Here is a 19,606-nt window from a genome sequence, read left to right as displayed (position 1 = left end):
TCCACTGAATCACTGAATCGTTGCGACATGAAGATGAGGAGGAAATGTTATTTTGGGAGCACCTGAAATAGAAAGGATATTCAGACTATGAATGACTACCCAATTCACTATTCATGAGTCATACATCTGTTATCATGGCTTAATGTGTTTGAGAGCGACACACCTTGCAACGTGTCTTTGTTTCTGGTAAGTAAAGTTTAGGTAGGAATTTGCCCGGCCCTGTGACACAAAAATAAAAAGGAAGTTAGTTTAGTAAGAGTTTATGTCTTTCAGTACAGAAACAAAAATCATACAGTTTATCATGCTATGACTGAATCATCTTTGCTTACTAACCAACAAAATGAAATATTTGTTATTTATACTCCTGATTTCCTGTTCCAGGAATGAGCCTGATGACAATATAAGTCATAAATGCTCACTCAATATGATTAAATACAGTGGTTCAGCCACGGGGTCCAGATTTCTCCTTAGTCCTTAGTTCAAGGTCCACACAGTTTAATATATTCAGCATTATACTTGCATTTGGCCGTGTCCTCAAGCTCAGTTTTCTCAGTTTTTGGATTCTTCGTTCACTGTGAAGGCATGCAAGAAAAACAAAGTTTTCTTAATGTCATCTTATAAGGTTTTCTTAGGGGTTTATGTATCACTTTAATAAGTCATTTGCAAAGAATATGTGTCCAGAAATGCATAACCATGTTGAAAGTGATTATCATACAGTTAGTATAAACTTCAACAGTAAGCAGTTAAACCACATTTTATTTCCTGTTCCCACGGGGAAGGAGAGTCTTCATCACAATGCTTGCATGTGGTGAGAAGTTAATTTGCTCATTAGCAGCCCGACCTGCCAGGCCACCATTATCTTATTACATTTTTTCCCTCTCCCTTGTCACCTTTGTCTCCACAGACGGAGTTGGGCCAGAAGCTGACATTATGCAGTAAGCTGTGTTTCGCTATTGGTGGCGCGCCCAAGGAGGTGGCTGCCAGCGCCACCGCCTTCTTCCTGCAAATCTACCTGCTCGATGTCGCTCAGGTAATTTGTTTGAGAACAAAGAGCATGACAAAGTATGTGTGTGGATAAATGAGTTTGTGTGCGCCTGCTTGTAACTCCAGTCTGTCCCTGCTCTGTGTTGCAGATCAACGCCTTCCAGGCCTCCATGGTGCTGTTCATTGGTAAAGCCTGGGGTGCAGTGACTGACCCTATTGTCGGCTTCTTCATTACAAAGAGCAGATGGACCAAGATTGGCAGACTCATGCCCTGGTGAGCTCCGGGTCTCACTGAAGGATACTCCTTGATGTTTTTTCTCTTACCCGTCCTTTACTTCTGTCAGTGTTGATTTCCTTCTCCTTTTACTGGTTATTCCTACATTTCTACAGTTAGATTTTACATAGGCACAAAAAGAGGGTTAGGCAGAACTACAGTATTAGATTCACAGCATCCACATAAATATTGATGATAAGACAGTTCTTTAGGAGCAGACTATCACTGCTTTCAAGATATTGACCCAAAAGAAAATTACGAAACATTATTATTTGGCTACCCAGTGAAAACAGTGCACAAAATTGTACTGTTTAATGTGACGTGTAAAGTCAGAAAAGGATGAGATTTAAAGGTGCGGATTCAGGGGGATATACGGGCAGAAATGGAATATGATATTATCAGTATGACTTTAGTTGTTCTTTTATCTCAGACATGTTAGGATGTTACATACCTTGACATGTTTCGGTGGAAACTTCTGCCTTCCTCAGAAGTGTCACTTGATGGTGGTTGTGACGCATCTTTATCAGCTGATCTGTCAAACAGCCGATATCAGGGAGGCATGACCGTCCTGTCAAAAACTGACAGGATGGTCACGCCACCTGCCGCCTCTCCAGGACGTGTCTGAGATTAAAGAACAACTAAAGTCATTATCAGAAACTAAAGACATAATGAACACCACTGAACTATAATCAGTATGTTTTCTTTAGTGTGTAATCACCTGAAAATAAGAAGCGTAATGTTTTTCGTTACCTTAGAATGAGCCGTTTATATCTACATATGGAGTAGGTCCTCATCCACTGAGTCCACCATGTTGCACCACCATGTCTCTACAGTAGCCCAGAGCCCACAAACCAAACTGGTTCCAGATAGGGCCATTCACATTTTTGTGTCAGCTACCTTAGTTAGCAGCCCCTCCAAGATAAGCGCCAGTGAAAAAACACTGATTTGTTAATGTGAAACTGCTGTATTCAGTGTTTTTACCGGTTCAAATCACCAGGTCTACTAGGAAAAGACCTCTCCCAGTAAAAACCTCCTGAACGTCTGGATCCAAAGTTATCAGAGAAAAAAGCCGAGCACACATTAGCAGGCGCTGGGCTAGTGGCCGTTTGCGACTTGCAGAGCAGCGTTGTAGAAACGCTGGTTTGTAACATGACACTGCTTAATTCAGTGTTTTCAACGGTTTAAATCACACAGACAGTTAAATACTTACTATTGATCCCTGGGGGGGAAAATGGAACACGTTACAGCTGCTCCTATATTGTAGGCATAGAGAAATTATAAGAAATAGGAAAAGAAAATAAGGACGTAAAACAAAATTGTGCCTTGTGCTACAATATATAACACTATGTACATATATATATAATAGAGAAATAAAACGTATAAGAAATATAAACAAATATGTGCATCATACCACAAAATGTGTTACATATGAATGCAAGAATAGAATAAGTAAGAATTAAATAAGAAACAGTATTCTATAGTTGATTTATTGCAGTGTATTGCACAGTTACTGGACAATATCTAGTCTCACACTCTGATACCGGCATGTTGCTCAGCTCTACTCCCAAGCTGTCAAAGGACCTAATGAAAATGGAATCCATGTGATATACTTCCCCTCAGTTAACACAGAGCGAAGTGCCGTTGTTGACATATAGCTAAGCTTGCGTAAAGGTCTGCAATTTGTCGACAGATTATGAAACTTGTTTGGGTCTGCTCCCGCTCTCTCAGACATAATTACGGCCGCTGCATAATGCTAATGTTTGTGCACAATCTAAACAAAAACAAACCAACTGCTCCAGTTTCGGATGGTTTTGAAATCATTCTCAGGCCCGAGCGTCTCACCTGAGGATTGGACTGAATAAATAGCCTTTGTGCTTTAATTACACTGTTCCCGACGCTCCCTCTGATGAGCTTTGCATTCTGTATGCTTCAAGGGCGTAGGCTGCTTTTTGCCTTTCGAGACCAGACAACAAAAGACAAAGAAGTTCTTCAGTGTTCTTTCATTAATCATGTTGCCACTGTGCTGCCAGTTGACATTTTATTGCATTTATGTAACACCTCATTTCACATTTGGGCATCATCCAGCTGTCTTTGTCTGCAAGATGTGTCTCAGTATCTCACAGCCTCTGAGTGCAATTTTGCTTTGTGGCTCTATGATGGTGGATTATACGAAGCTATTAGCACCATAAATCTCCATTTGCTAAGATGATGTGTGTGTGTGTGCAGTGTATGTTTTTTAACATACTAGCGTGACACTTACTGTAATTACACATCCACTCTCCGCTGCATTATAAACCATAGATTATACACCCAGGCTGACAGAGCTGGAGGGGGACCAAGTCCACTGTGGCCAGCCAGCCGCGCTCAATAGCAGACAGATGCTGATGGCTGTTAAATCAGCTTTAATTACCCCTGGGAAGCCGTAGGTGTGTGTGTGCCCATGTGAATACTGTGTGTGGTATATAGGGATATTTTAAATGTGTGTTCATCAGTATTTGTGATGAGATTGCACGACACTCCCTCAGTTTTGGAAATTCCCCTCTGCCCATCCAACAGGAAGTGCTTCTCCCCCCTCTGGCTGTCACATCCACAGCCAGACATGATGTGATTTCTATCTTTGAGTTCTTTAGGATGGAGTCATTTGGCTTCCCCCTCGGTGATGCTGTGTTTATTTTTTTGTGACTGTAGTAATGTAAAATCCCACTGCCGAGTAGAGCCTTCAGACAACATCTCTTTTCTTATAGAAGATTGTCTCCTCTCCCTAGAGAAAGACAATCTTCTATAATCTGCTATATGATATGATATTTCCCACTGAAATGTAGTGGAGTAGAAAGTAACACAAAATGGAAATACTCAAGTATCAGAACAGTAGTTGAGTATATGTACTTTCCATCCCTGGGGCGTCTGAACACTACTGAACTATCAGTAAAGAAAGCACACTCTCTCCCCCCCACCACACCTCTTCTAAATCTCCTCCGTTCCACTCCACGCTGTCTAATTAACATGCTGCGGGTGTCCTGAGCAAGTCAGAGAGAAGAGAAACGTGTGTGCCAGCTTCCCGTCAACCTGCCCATGCTTAATTAAGACTGTGCAAATTATTGGGACAGGTGCGAGTGCCTGACGTGTGAGAAAATATGTGTTTGGTGCTTGTGGCTTTGTTGCCTCTCTCCAAACACAGTCATCTTGCAGGAACATTCTAACTGTCCCATTCATCGACCCCCCGGGGCCCTTTCATCGCTCCCATGACCAAGCGGTCAATACTGCAGCACCAGCGTTGTCAGCCGCCTTTGTTTGAGCAAACAATCAGGAGGAGAGCGAGGTGGGAGGGCTGGACAATGCTAGAAATGACCATTCCCTGACTCTCTCTACCTCTTTCTCCCACTTTCTCTCTTTATACCTCCTGGTGCAGGGCAGGTCAGAGGTCAGAGCCGCTGCAGGTTTTTGCCACAGTCACCAAATTGCCATGGTTTTTTTTCTACCTGTAGATGTGCTGCTGTTACAGCTGTTTCAGTCTCTCCACACCACATGACAAACAATCTCCTAACAGCAAAAAAAACATAAGAGGGCGGATGATTTATTGGCGCTTGCAGACAAGTCATACTCTTGATCATCCATAATCCGCCTGTTTCGCCTCATTTCAAAACACGCAGCTGTTCACTTTAACCATAATGACACATAGCAGTTGTTTACCTATGAATTATACATGGCCCACATTCTGTATCAGTCCAAGTTCTGAGAAAAGCACATCGCAGCAGAATTGCTTCATGCTGCGTTTGCTGCATATTCATGTCTATGTGTGTGTGTGTGTGTGTGTGTGTGTGTGTGTGTGTGTGTTGATCTCTAAATGCTATGTGGGTTTGAAATATTGTGGTATTTCCCTGCATGCTTGCCCGTCCCTCCCCGGACAGATTCCTATCATACTTACAGCAACATAATCATTTAGCAGTCAGCTTAAGCCTCACACAGAAATATGGCCTGATTTTAACAGTGCGCTGCTATGAAAATTACATAACACAGCCACTGTCATCTCAACTCTGACAGCTTAAAATGGTGACGGTGGCTGCGCGGAGAAGCTTAGAACTGTAATTGCTTGAAACAAATTATGAAATTTGATTAAAATGGAGGGCATGTTGGTGCAGCGGTTAGCACTGTGGCGTCACAGCAAACTAGGGTTCTCCAGCTTCCTCCCACAGTCCAAAGACATGCAGGTTAATTGGTGACTCTAAATTGTTTGTCTCTGTGTGTCAGCCCTGTGATAGTCTGACGACCTGTACGGGGTGTACCTCACCTCTCGCCCCATGACAGCTGGGATAGGCTCCAGCCTTCCCACGACCCTGAACCAGGATAAGCGGTTACAAGAAATGAATGAATGAATATTTATGCATCAAACTCACTTCAGTGTTCTCACCTGTCATATGTCTGTGTTCTTCTAGGATGGTGGGTTGCACTCCGTTTCTGGTGGTCTCCTACTTCTACCTCTGGTTTGTTCCTCCTTTCATCAGCGGCAGGTTCATCTGGTACCTCGGCTTCTACTGCCTCTACCAAACCCTCATCACCGTAAGTATGAATGCCAGTGTTGTAGTACTAGAGATTGGTCTTGACTCGGTCACAGAAAAAGAGGCAGGCACCCAGGAACAGTGCTGGACTTTGAAGCCAATTCGACATGGTGACCAAACTGTATGGGTCTGTCACATGATGCTTTTGGGCCAAATAATCCTTTTTCCCATTGACTTTGGGAAAGAGGTGTCTGTAAATCAGTAGAGGCATGTTTGACCATCAGAACCCCTGTGAAATGACCTGTTTCACCATCAGGATTTGATCTATTCAGTCCGATAACATTCTGAGAGTCCAGAGGATTCGCACGATTAAATCATTTTATCCTCACATAAGTTATAAGAAGGCCGAACCAGAAGTCTGACCGGCGAAGATTCTGGTGCTCTTGCTGTATGGGCCCAATGATACGGAAGATCTTGGCCCAGTTGGCAATGGACATTGGTATGACGTGAGAAAGACATTGGACTCTTACACTGGACAGACGTTAATTTTAGTTAAAATGAAAATGGTGTTGACAATATTTTAAACGTCTAACAATGTTCGAATTCATTTTGTGTGAAGGTTAACATGGTGACGTTTTGCTGATGTTGGGTCTTGTTCCTCACACCTCACGACAAAATGTCATTGTTCAACGCCAAGATGACATTGTCCTGACATTGAATTTTGGTCACCTGACGTCACAACCTAAATTCAACCAAATGTCAACGTCTGGTGACGTATCCAGTTTTATTTATAGATCCATGCAGAAGACTACCTTTATTTCAAAACCGGTCAAGACCACAACCGCACTTGATTGCCTGTGCAAAAAAGAAGTATTGAATTTAGATGGTTAAGTCGATTTGAGCTCCTTAGTTTTTGTTTGTATTTGTTTGCTTGAAGAAAACAAAGGAAAATTCCCACACATAAAATTCACCTCTGCACTTATACATATATATACAGTAGGTCTATGTCAATAAAAGAGGTGATTGAAGAGTGTGGGTGTGTTTATGGGAGTGTGGATCTTTCAGATCAATGTGAGGACTGCCTATGGTTTGCATGTTCCACATTTTATTATGTGTCATGCAGTGTGGGACTCACCCTGGACTGGTCTTGGTCAAAGTCTTGGCGTTGCCTCAGTCTTGATACACTCTGCTCTTGGTCTCCGTTTAGGTGGTCCTGACTGCAGCACTGACGAATGCTCTTTCATAAGTACATTTGATGTTTAAGAAATCTGAACGCATGCTTCAGATCACCCACTTCACACGCAGCGCAAGAGACACGTCAAACGGGAGATGAAAGCTCTGACTGATGCAGCTCACAGTCTGCAGATGACACATTACATAACATATAGATAAAATGCTGCAAACACTGCGAATAACAAAGTGGAGACGATTACAGTCGTCTCATGCCAGACTCCGACAGCCCCTGGTAGGATTTACACTTTGATTTGCGAGACGTGCAGCAGATTAGAGCCCAGAGCTCTTAGATACCTCACCTCAAAGGGGAAGTGTAGTTATTTAGGTTGCCTTTTGTTATTATGGTCCAGACCATTCATCTCTCTCCCTCTCTGCTCTGGGGTAACCCATATAACATGTGCTACAGAGCGCGTAGACCGCTGCAGCCACACTGCGGCCAGCTGTAATGGCATGTCATTCTAACTACCTGATAAGTATACGGTCACTCCTGCCAGGAACCTCTCGCTGGGTAAATGCTGGTTACCACTTTTAGCCCTTCCTTCATTGTCTCTGGTTGTGTGTTTGTGTGAAGCGAGCTGGAAAAGGCCAGCTGTTATCATTCAGAGGGTCACAGCCTGTAAACAGAGGTTAGGATGCAATACATCATCTGTTTATGTAATGAACCTCTAATGGGCTTCTGTCAGATTTATTAGTTCTCACTTCCATCTGCAGCGGTCGGTTGAGCAGCTTCAATTCTATAAATGTTTGCATCCAGTAAAGGCCCCGTAAATGACATGCTGTATAGAACCAGCGGCGGCAAAAAAAAAAAATCCTTTCACGGCCGCGTTTATTTTCGTCGTGGCTTCCGCAGTGCTGACTGAGCCCTTGTGTAAATTACAAAGTGAAGCAGGACTCGGTTTGCTCGCCTATTCTCTGGCTGGGAGAGGTGGTGAGGAAGGAGAAAACAGAGAGCTGAGGTTGGCCGACATGGAAACTGCAGAGATTGCTTTTGATATATTTACAGTCGGCGTGCATCTTGCATTTTCACAGGAACCCGTAGATAAAAGACATCTAAAGATATCTTGGGTGTTCCCGTTTGATTGTGAGTCAAATGTTTTAAGAGTGGGAAGCAGTGCTAGCGGCTCTGTGAGGCTGAGCTAAATGAATAGCCGCGTGCTAACATGCTCAGTGCTAATGTTTATCAGTATAATATTTATCATATTCACCATTTTAGACTCATGGGAATGTCATTAGTTTTGCAGATTTTAGTCATACAGTATTGGACAAATCGAAAGTTTTTGACTTTGACTAGATAAGGTGCAGGAATGAGTCCTAAAACATGGAAAAAAGTTAGCATTTTTGCACTTTGATTCCCTCTTCTCAAAGTCAATGGGTTTTTGGTTAGATGCCTGAAATAAAGTCTGTGGTTCACACAAGCTTCAGAGACTTTTACATTTCGTTCTACAGCATAAAATACGTCAGTAAATACCTCACTTGTGAATTGTGAAGCTTTTATGTGTCTTAAAAAAGACAAATGGCTAAATGAGACTCCAGAGCGTCATCACGCCGAACGCAGCTTTACAGCCTCATTGCGGCCGCACGTTGATGTCATGCAATTGTGGTGGTGTCGTTTGTTTGTAGCCTATCGTTAGCTTTTTACCTCTGGCGATTGCAATTACACTTTAAAAATCATAAAAATGTTGTTCATTTGTGGAGATTATCTTGTTGAAAAAACATGTAAGTATCATCAACGTTTGTTTGCTATAGATCTTATTTTCTGCAGTAATCTTAAAGTCCAATTAAAAAAATCGTATTGACTTTTTGTCGAGGGAACCAAAGCAGCGCTAACTTCTCAAACTGTTTCACTTGGTGCTTCCCGTAGAGGCCTGAAGAACTTCTGTTGTGTTGACTGGATATGCAGCGTTTTTTCTTTTGCATTGGCTTTTTGGGTTTGTGTACTATTGACTTAGCGTAATGCCTGTATTTGCGGTATGTGTGCATTTGTTTTGGCTTTTACGGCACGTTTTTTCGTTTGCAGCACATTCCATTTTTGGATTGGTATTAGAAGTTAGCATCAACCCGTTTCCCTCATCAAAAAGGCCCATGGGATTTTTCCATTGAGTTTTAAATTATCGCAGAAAATAAGATCTGTGGCAAACAAACATTTATGATACTTACATGTTTAGCTCAGCAAGATAATCTTCATGAATGAACACGACTTTTATGATTATTGGAGCCTAAATGCAATCACCAGAAGTAAAAAGCTAATGTTAGGCTATTAACAAACTACACTACAATTGCATATCTTAACGTCGCCCCCACAGCATGGCTATAAAGTCATGTTCGGCATGATGACGTTCTGTAGTCTCATTTAGCCACTTGATAGCAACTGCCTTTTTAAGACACATAAAAGTTTCAAAATTCGCGAGTGGGGTATTTACAGACGTATTTTATGTCGTAGAACAAAACGTGAAAGTCCGCAGAAATATTCAGAGCTGTTGTAGCTGGTTTGCCCTTGTCGGCCATCGCTGGTCCCTTCAGGATGAATTTTAATCACTTTGATTGTTCCTTTATTTGTTATCTAGCACCATTGTCAGGTCAAAATCCCAGTTAATCCAATGCTTTGATTGAAACTGGTGACATTACTCTAAGTGTAAGATGGTGAACGTAGTAAAAATTATATCTATTAACATCATTTCTGTAGCTGCAGCAGATGTTGTAGTGCATTGTCCCTTGTCAGCCATCGTAGATGTGGATATCTCCACCACATTTTATGGCAATGCATCCAAAAGTTGATGAGATGTTCATTCAGAACAGTAAATGTTGACCTCATGGTGGCACTACAGAAGAAATCAGGGGATCACGAAGTCATTTGGATTTATCATGAGAGAATCATGCAGTCATCAATGCAGTCCATTTAATAGTTGCTGAGATATTTTGGTCTGGACTAAAGTGTTGGACCGACCGACAAGAGCTAATAAATAAAGAATAATAAAACTCCAAATTCATTATCTTTCTCCAACCCTGTGAGACTTGTGACTGACTGCTGCTGTGCCAGACCTGTATTTATTCTTTACCATGACTGTGTGTTTCTGCCCCACTGCAGTGCTTCCACGTGCCTTATTCTGCTCTCACCATGTTCCTGAGCACGGACCAGAAGGAAAGAGACTCAGCCACTGCTTACCGTAAGCTCTTTGAATATGCAAAAAGCACTTGTTAATGCATGCAATGCTGAATTAATCTTTGCCTTCTCAGTTTAAAGATTAAGACTGTGTGAATAGCTTTGAAGCACTGGAACTGATGGCTGGATCTTTTTCTCGTGTGACAGGAATGACAATGGAGGTGCTGGGGACTCTCGTGGGCGCTGCCATCCAGGGCCAGATTGTGGCCAGCGCTCACACTCTGAAGCACTGCCCGCCTCACAACATGTCTGCCGGTTACCTTGGCAACAGCAGCGGGGCAGAGATCGTCAAGAGCCTGGTGCGCTCCCAGGACTACCTGTCACACTCTGTAAGTGTAGCAGCCGGTGCCAAACCAGGAGCCCAGGTGTGCTCAAAAGTAGGCCGCAGAGTTGGTTTGAAAATAACTCGGACTGTCATCAGTGTTCTCACTTAACTTGGAGCTGCGGTGTGTGCTCAGGGCGGTTTGCTAAATATCCGGGGGTCGAAAAAAGCAGCGCTGAATGAAAAGGGGGATTGTTGGAAATTGGGTCCATATTTACAGACTGTCTACAGGTTCTGACATCCAAAATGGCCTCGTGTTTTAACCCATGAAAGCCCAGGGGATTGAAAGGAGATGCCACTGTTTGATATCTGAACCCGACATCCTGAGCCTGCTCCCCTCTCGTGACCACAAAGGGGGTTCCTCCCTCACATCAGGCTCCAAACTGTGGCCCCCACTCTGAGGGGTCTCCACAGTCTGTAAGTCATTAGGCCTATTTATATCTCACCCACAACATTTGGAACGAGGCACTCCAGATTCAATATGTTGGAGATATTAGTCTTGTACTTCAAGGTGGAGGGCATGTTCACATCCACATTTCAGTTTGCAGAGCTGTGAATAAACTGCTGTGAATCCATCACAGGACTTTTCTGCAAAGATGAAACAAGTCCAAACTGTCCTGCATTGGATTTTGGTCGCACCACAGCTATTTGGGCTTCAAATGGTTCTTTTCCAATGGATTTTGGGTGAACCCTATCAGGGCGACCCGCTCACCACGCCAAACCCTCTGCAGCCACCCGCTAAATTCCTCCGTGGTTGCTGGTGAGGGTGGCACACCGTCTGGGCAAACTGGGTCTGCCCTCGGAAACAGGGAGTGTTTGATGTGCATAAATAATAATGAACCGCTGGGCTGAGCCACACGGAAAAATAGCAAACAAACAGAGGTTGTTTAAGGCAGAGCAGTTCCTGTCGGGGTACGGCGCTGAACGGATAAGGCTGTATTTTGGGATACAGATGTACTTTAGGTTTCCTCCTGTTTATGCTTGTGTTTGCACAGGGAAATGTGCAGTTTAGGCTGATGTGGAAAAGAACACAGAAAGGTACAGGCGATAAATCAGGCACTGATGAGTGATATATATATATATGTGAAATAAACCTATCCATTAATTGAGTAAAAAGTACATCTACACCTTCCGTGACAGCTTGTTGAAATGAAGCACTTAAATCTTTTAGGCATTTGAGGACATTATGAATTAAAGATTGAGGAGCGGCTCAGAATAGACTGGATTGTGCTGCCTGTGTAAGAAAAGACGGACTGATGTTGCTACATGTGTGTGTTCTCCCTGTCTCTGCAGAAGGAGGTGTACATGATCGCTGCTGGTGTTATAGGAGGCGTGTTTCTCATCTGCACCGTGGTGATGTTCCTGGGAGTCAAAGAGAGAGATGGTGAGACTTTTTTTGGGTCTGCTGAAACAATCGATTGACAAAAAAATAATTCAATAATTACTTTATGATTTAAAGCGACTGCATTACAAACTGGACGTATTGATTTCGAGCATTCTCTTTTAAAAATCTGTCCCTTGAGACTTAACTGAGGTGGTTTGAGTGCCCCTTAAAGGAATAATTCACCCTCCAATTGACCATTTGAATAGTAATTGCTGACCCAGTGTAACGCTGAATCCACAAGGAAAACTTTGTTTTTCTCACATGCCTCCACAGTGAACAAAGAATCCTAAAACAGAGAAAATTATTGATGAATTGAAGTCATAGGGGTCTGCAAACTCTCACACAACTCGTGCAGTATCATCGAAGTCTCATTTATCCAGTCGTACGCTCAGTACTTCCCAACAAACAGCTGTTTCTGACGGGGAACTGAGCTGAAAGTGAAACTTATCTTTTCTCTCTTCAAAGCCAGACATTGACAAAAGCTGTAATTTTACCTTGCTGAACTTTGCTGTGTGACTTTGGTGAATCCAAACCATTCCTTTAAAACACCAAAGTCACACAATGACACAACAAACTGACAGCGGTAGACCAGCAGCTCCTGTGTGCAACGAGATAAAGCTACTTTTCTTGTCAGTGGAGTCTGGCTTTGGGCAGTAATGAGTAAACAACTGGATAAATGAGACTTGGATCATTTTACTTTTAGTATAGTTTTGCTGTTGTTAAACGCAGACCCCTTTTTTCTGTTTTTGTTTACTGTCATCATTGGGAATCATTTCCCAAGCAAAGTGCTCGACATTAGCTGCTCTCAGCTTCTCAGCTGTGGATGAAACAAGCCATCTTAAGATGTCACTGAAATTAGAGGTAGACTCCATTAGCCCTCCTCAGCCCCCTCCCTCCCAGGCTACACCGAACCTTTGATTTTAAATTGACTCAATTACTTACTTGTTTTTACTCTTCTTCCTCTCATTCTGCTTCTTCTCATTTTTCTTTGTGTAGTATCATTTATTTTGTAGTTATTGTACTTTAAAATTAACATTATTATTATTACCATTTCTTTGCCCATTCTTTTCCTTTCATTGATATTATCATTACATTATTTTAATTATGATTATGTTTATAATTATTTTCAATATCATTATTTTTGCTTATTATTACTATTTTTTGTAGTACTTTAAAATGAACATTATTAATAATACCTGTTATTTACTTATTTGTGAATTTTTGTTTTATTATAATCACTATTATTATTAATTAATTATCTTATTTTTATTGTTATCAATATTGTAATTATTATCTTTATTATTATTTTCATTATTATTATTATTGCTATTAATTATTAACATTTATTTTGTAGTTATTGATCTTTATTAGCAACATGGTTATTATTACCATTTATTTACCTATTTATGGATTTATTTTTTATTATTTTATTTCTGTTATTATTAATAATATTTTGATCATTATTTTATTTTTATTCATATTTTTGTTGTCATTAAATTTACTTATAAACATTATTATTACAATTTATTTGCCTATTTATTTATTTACCTATTTATTTATTTATCTCCTCCTCATGCAGATACCTGCACATTCCTCTGGTCACAGTTATTCATTTATGAATATAAGACACTTTCTGTACAAATACATGCACACAGACACTTGAAATATCTGTCGTTACACCTTTGTCTAATTTACAACCTGTCTGTTCTCTGTCACACTGACAAAATTTAAAAAAGTAATGATGAAAAGTGTTAATTATACAGCTCTAATGAGCTACTCCACATTTGGAATAGAATTTTGAATTTAAAGTAGCAGAGTTAAGGATGAGATTAGTGTCTTCAGGGCATCCCTCTGAGTTATTGGTCTAAGATTCACACTTTGTAACTGCAACGTTAGCTGTTCTAGTTTCCCTCCATCGTCTGTACTTTCCCTTCACAGTGAGAGTCACTGAACTAGTTTGGAATCTGCCAGTGTTCGCTCTCATTCTCTGATCTTTATTATAAATGACACACAGCATCCTCTGCAATGCAGGGGCAGCAAACACATCTCCTTTCTCTTCACTGCATGTTATCCGATATGCTGCACGCTCATATTCTTATTCCACGTGTAACTGTTTCAGATCCGTACGCCCCAAGGACCGAGAAGCAGATCCCCTTCCATCAGGGCTTCATCCTGGTGATGAGACACGGGCCGTACCTCACTCTCACCGCTGCGTTCCTTTTCATCACTGTTGCCATTCAGGTAAAAGCAGATTTATTTATAAAGCACTCCTCAGACACGTAACTCCACGTTACAGTAAATGGAGGCAGTGTGGGATCCTGACAATGCGGAAGACTTGCTGCTGACGCTCGATGTTGATTTGATCAATGTAGAAGAGCACTTACTGAAAGCGAACGCTTTAAAACATGTTTTAAGTCTCCTGAGAGTCGTAGCAGCGTGGCACATCCTCGCAGTTTGTCTGTCACATGTAGGCCGATGCTTCAGTTTTGACACTTGGGGTTTGGGCTGTTTAAATTATTGCAGACTACTCCAACTTTTTGCATGGGATCTATTTCTGTATATATTCGCCCTCTCATCTCAGTGGAGGTGTCAGTTGTCATCTGTATGAGCCCGGGGTGGGAATAAATCACTGCAAAACGCCGTCAGCAGCTTCTCCAGTCACTTGGTTTGGCACTCAGTGCAGCAAGCTGAGCGCCCAGCGACAGCGCTGAGTAGACAAGACGAGGCGAGACGAGTATCTGAACGTTTGATCTCTGATTTCTGCAGCTGGTACAGAGCAACTTTGTCCTCTTCTGCACTTACGCCGCCGACCTGAGGGATCACTTCCAGAATATAGTGCTGACCATCCTGGTGAGTACGGCGTTTATCACCCTTTCACCTCATGAAGATACAACATGACTCCTTGATTTAAAAAATGTTGGTACTATTTTTCCCAATTCTCCTCTCATATGCATCACACATGATTCTCTTGCACGTCTTTACCCAGGTTTCTGCAGTGATAAGCATCCCGCTGTGGCAATGGTTTCTGCAGAGGTTTGGAAAGAAGACGGCAGCTTTCTGCGGCATCACAGTGAGTATTCTGTTTTTATTTTGGTTCGCCAGAGTAGCTTTTAACGCTAACTACACCGCTTTGATGTTTGTGCCATCTTGTGGACAAAATGGGAACGTGGACTCCTCATCTAAAAGACTCTCTTCCCCTCTTTCTAGTGGATCATGCCCTTCACCCTGATGCTGGTCTTCATCCCCAATGTTGTGGTGGCATACGTCGTGGCTGTGTCCTCTGGACTCAGTGTGGCTGCATCGCTCCTGCTGCCATGGTAAGAGACTCCAGAGCACATCAAGTCATACTGCACTCAAATTTCCATACTATAATAGGCACATGAAGGCATTCAATCACATTTCTTGAAGTACAGACATTATTATGATAGTCCAGGATTGGTTGCCATACTTTATAGAATTCATGGACTGGTGCTTGAACAATGTATCTGAGCATTTCCAACTTCAAGTGAGCCATGACATCATTGACCTAGCAGCCAAACAGAGGGGACAGGATAGACGTCTTGCTAGCAATGATGAAAGATCTCTTTGGGCCACACCAAATATTGCCAACTGCAGCTCTGGGTCTTTTATTACACATGTACAAAAATGTCTAAAAAATCTCGTCCCAAAATTGTCCCATCCTTTGGCATGGCCAAAATGAGTGGAAGAGAGTTGCTGCATCCCAGTTACTGACATGTTGCATCAAATTTGTCTGTGAAGTATTTTAAACTATATAATGTCATGTCTGACACACAGAGGCTGAGTGGATCTGAGCCACATGTCTAGTTCCAGATATGATAGCTCTCTTGTTGTTTGCCGTGAAGGTAGTCCATTTTAGGGCTGGGCGATATGGAGAAAATCAAATATATATTTTTGACTATGGACGTCAATTTTAATATTGCGACTACGGTTGACTACTGGTGCTCTCACAAAATATTTAAACAATGAGATTTTTGATAAATAATATTCAGTAATGAGGATGTAATGACTAAGTGTTAAAAGGCAAATAATAGATCAGTTAAAACAGTCTGGTAAGTTTAGAAAATGACATCACTTTACTGTAAAGCAGCCTTTAAAACCAGGAAAAGACATTCAGTCATTCATTTTCCATAACTGCTTATCTCGTTAGGGGGGCTGGAGCCTATCCCAGCTGATGTTTGGTGACAGGCAGGGTTCACCCTGGACAGGTCACCAGACTATCACAGGGCTGACAAATAGAGACAAACAACCATTCACACTCACATTCACACCTACAGACAATTTAGAGTCACCAATTAACCTGCATGTCTTTGGACTGTGGGAGGAAGCTGGAGCACCTGGAGGAAACCCACGCTGACACAGGGAGAACATGCAAACTCCACAAAGAAGGGCCCAGGAAACAATATTACAGTATCCAACATATAAGAAGATATCTAGTCTCATGTCAATAGTATAAATATACTATGGATAAAGTGCCCAGCCCTAATCCATTTCAGGGAAAGGTCTCCCACCTTATTCCTCTGGGATGTATCACTTTTCCATTACACATAGGATCAACGCTTATTTAGATTCCACGCCAAATAATTTATAAAAATCGTCTAAATATTTGAGCTAAAAAATCCATTATGAGATCACATGAACCAAGACTTTCTTTCTCTTCTTCAAGCAGGAAATTCAAAATCCGCTAAGCCTCCTCCTGTAGGTCTGTCTATACAGTGGTTGTGCTGCTCTGATTTGATGCAGTGTCATTAGTTAACCCATAATAGCACACCAGCCTGCTGTTAGTGGTGACTCGGTGCCTACAGGGCCCTATTTGTTCACTGAGGTCACATCAAGGTCATGACAGTGACGTAACTTTTATGAATTAGAGGCAGCGTCCTCTATAAATCCTCTATACCATCACAGAGCTAACACACCACCAGAGGTAAAGCAGTCGTTTCTATGGCACACTCCGCTCCTCACTCATCTCCTGTCCCCTCCCTCAAACCCCAAATTACAGGCGCCTCCCACGGGGGCATGTTTATTTTGGAAGGGGCCGATTGTTTATTCTGTCTGTGGGCCGAGGCCGGTGGTGCCGCCCCCGCTGCTCATCATCTAATCGTGTTATTAACCCTATAATTTTAGCCCACCGGTTTATCAGAGCGCTATAAGTAGACCTCACATCATCAGCTGCTAACATCTTGTGTAAGATGATTAAAGTTAGAGCGTGGGGGAGGTCTTAGACACACATCAGCCTCAGATTTTACCATGTCTCAAGAGCGATGTTGAGTATAAGATGAAGGGCATGTGCTTGTAAAATATTGGTGTGAATTTAACTCTGCATGTGTGTGTGTGTGTGTGTGATGCAGGTCCATGCTGCCAGATGTGGTGGACGACTTCAGACTGGCCAACCCGTACTCTAAAGGCCATGAAGCCATCTTCTACTCATTCTACGTGTTTTTCACCAAGTTTGCCGCCGGCATCTCCCTGGGAGTGTCCACCCTCTGTCTGGAGTGAGTCTGCATTACTATCACATTAATTTACACACTCTATAATAGTCTGGATGTGCACTTAGCGTGTCATGATGCCCTACAGAAATGCATTAACCCCAGACCTGATGTATGGAGTTTGAGTGTTTGCAGTATTGCACCATCAGGCTGGATGTCGATTTTCTGTGACCTGTGTTTAAATTGGATCTCTGCATGTTTGTGTGTGTTTGTGTGTGTGTAGATTTGCAGGGTATGACACCGGCGCCTGCAAGCAGCCTGCTCCGGTGGTGTACACCCTGAAGCTGCTGATTGGTGCTGCCCCAGTGGCCTTCATTGTTACAGGGTTAATGATCCTACTGCTCTATCCGATCAGCGAAGACGTGCGGCTCAGGAACAGACTCTGCCTGGATGAGCTACGGTGAGCACAAATCATTAACGTACACTTGAGAAACCCCCCCCCCGCAAGGAACAGGGAATAGGGAGACTTCTGCCTCTAAATGATCATTTGTATATGAATAACTCACTGCGTGTTACCTCGAAATAGATAAATGTTTTTTTCTCTTTTCTCAAATGCCTTCACAATGAATGAGGAATCCAAGAAAACAAACAAAAAAAAACACGTGATTGGGTTTAGGAAAAAAGACCAGGGTTTGGCTTCTTACGGGACACAAACACCACTCTCTTGGGTGAAAGTCGGTGTTTGTTGGACCCATCCACCACTCCTTTCGTCCTTGTCCTGCCATGTTTCCCCCTGACGCACCTTTTTTCGTTCTGACACCGCAAGACACTGCCCAAGACTGGATTTTGACAACTTCGAACTGAGACTGGACTCATCCAAACATCCTTTCACAAACTCTCAAACAACTCGTGCAGTATAATTACGTCTAATTTATCCAGTCATATGCTCACTGCTTCCTAAACAGGAGCTGCAGCTCTACGGCTGCCTCGGTTGGTACTTTGTTTGTGTGACTTTGGTGTTTGTTCAGGTTCAGCAAAGTCACACAATAACACAAACGTTGACCAGTCTTTTTTCAGTGTGACTCCAGCAAGTCCAACAGCTTAATGGAAGTGCTTTCCTAAACTGCTGGAGTACCTCTTTAATCCGTGACATCTATACATGGCTGGTTAGCTCCTCCATGTCCAATTTTTACAACAAAAAAGAGCTAACGATTAGATTATTCCAGTCCAATGTCGTCTTTTTGAGTCCTGTATGAGTCCATTTTTCCTATTTTCCTCCTAGTTGTGCTCCTTGTAGACTCAGTATGTGCATCGATTGGTCCTTGGCCATTGGTCCTTTGTTGGTGGTGTTTCTCAGCTTGCTAAAGCTTTCTTACTTGCTACCAGCAACATTTTGATCCAATATTTATCACTAGCATTAACATTTTCTTCAGAGAATTTACACAGATAAAGCACCAAACAGCTGTTAGGACCCTCAGATCCTAGTATGTGCTTAGGCTCTTTACATACATTTCCTAAAATACAGTTACTTTCTGACATTTCCAAAAAACATGTGGTCTCCATCAACAGATCCGCACTCTCGCCAACATTTCTGGCAGCTATGGAGATTCTTACTTTACAGTTTCGGTGAAATAAAGAAACAAATCAGATTCTTCTATGCTAGAAAATAGAGATTAGTTGTCATCAAATAAAAACATAAAAACACTATGAGGATTTCCACATAAAGGATGTTATGTTGTAAGAAATGCTGCTGTTACTTCTCTTCATTAAATATCTGAACCATGAAACAAACTGTTTAAAGCCAGCGTGTTCAGCTGTGCCATTATACTAATGATGCTATAAACATTTAATACACTACTGATCTGTGGTGGAAGGAGTGTTCAGATCATTTACTGAAGTAAAAAGCAGCAATACTACAGTATAAAAATACTCCATTACAGTAGTATTGTTGGACTAATTTAGAAGTCTTGTTTTTAAAATGATACTTTCAGTTTAAGTACAGAGGTATTAAGAGCAAAATGTACCTAAACTATCAAAAGTAAAAATACTCATTATGCAGACTGATCCTTGTCAGTTATATTATTACATTATAGGATCACTGTTATTGAATATTTACATGTAAGAGGTATTTATATGTTATATTTGGTCAAGTCAGAGCTACTTTTAACTGCTTCACTCATTGTTGGGTAGTTTAATCTAAAATAAAGAACATTTTATATAAAGTTATTATGTGTTTTGCACGTAGAATCTTATTTAGAGTATTAAAAGGAAAGTAATGGAGTAAAAAGTGTATTATTTGCCTCTGAAAT

The 19,606-nt window shown here is 41.8% G+C and overlaps 1 protein-coding gene across 1 annotated transcript in view; it reads left to right on the top strand.

Annotated features, from left to right (window-relative positions):
- mfsd2b (MFSD2 lysolipid transporter B, sphingolipid) overlaps positions 1 to 19,606 on the top strand; it is a 28,723-nt gene that overhangs the window by 8,060 nt on the left and 1,057 nt on the right. Inside the window, exons 3-14 of the mRNA XM_050058673.1 lie at positions 905 to 1,030; positions 1,134 to 1,258; positions 5,692 to 5,815; positions 10,073 to 10,151; positions 10,295 to 10,476; positions 11,763 to 11,853; positions 13,973 to 14,094; positions 14,620 to 14,703; positions 14,840 to 14,923; positions 15,061 to 15,170; positions 17,220 to 17,363; positions 17,581 to 17,757. Of these exons, the coding sequence (XP_049914630.1) occupies positions 905 to 1,030; positions 1,134 to 1,258; positions 5,692 to 5,815; positions 10,073 to 10,151; positions 10,295 to 10,476; positions 11,763 to 11,853; positions 13,973 to 14,094; positions 14,620 to 14,703; positions 14,840 to 14,923; positions 15,061 to 15,170; positions 17,220 to 17,363; positions 17,581 to 17,757 (1,448 nt within the window). The remainder of the gene's footprint in view (positions 1 to 904; positions 1,031 to 1,133; positions 1,259 to 5,691; positions 5,816 to 10,072; positions 10,152 to 10,294; positions 10,477 to 11,762; positions 11,854 to 13,972; positions 14,095 to 14,619; positions 14,704 to 14,839; positions 14,924 to 15,060; positions 15,171 to 17,219; positions 17,364 to 17,580; positions 17,758 to 19,606) is intronic.

The sequence above is a fragment of the Epinephelus moara genome, chromosome 12 (genome assembly GCF_006386435.1).
Source record: "Epinephelus moara isolate mb chromosome 12, YSFRI_EMoa_1.0, whole genome shotgun sequence".
Lineage (NCBI taxonomy): Eukaryota > Metazoa > Chordata > Actinopteri > Perciformes > Serranidae > Epinephelus > Epinephelus moara.
This window is presented reverse-complemented; position numbering and strand designations above follow the sequence as displayed.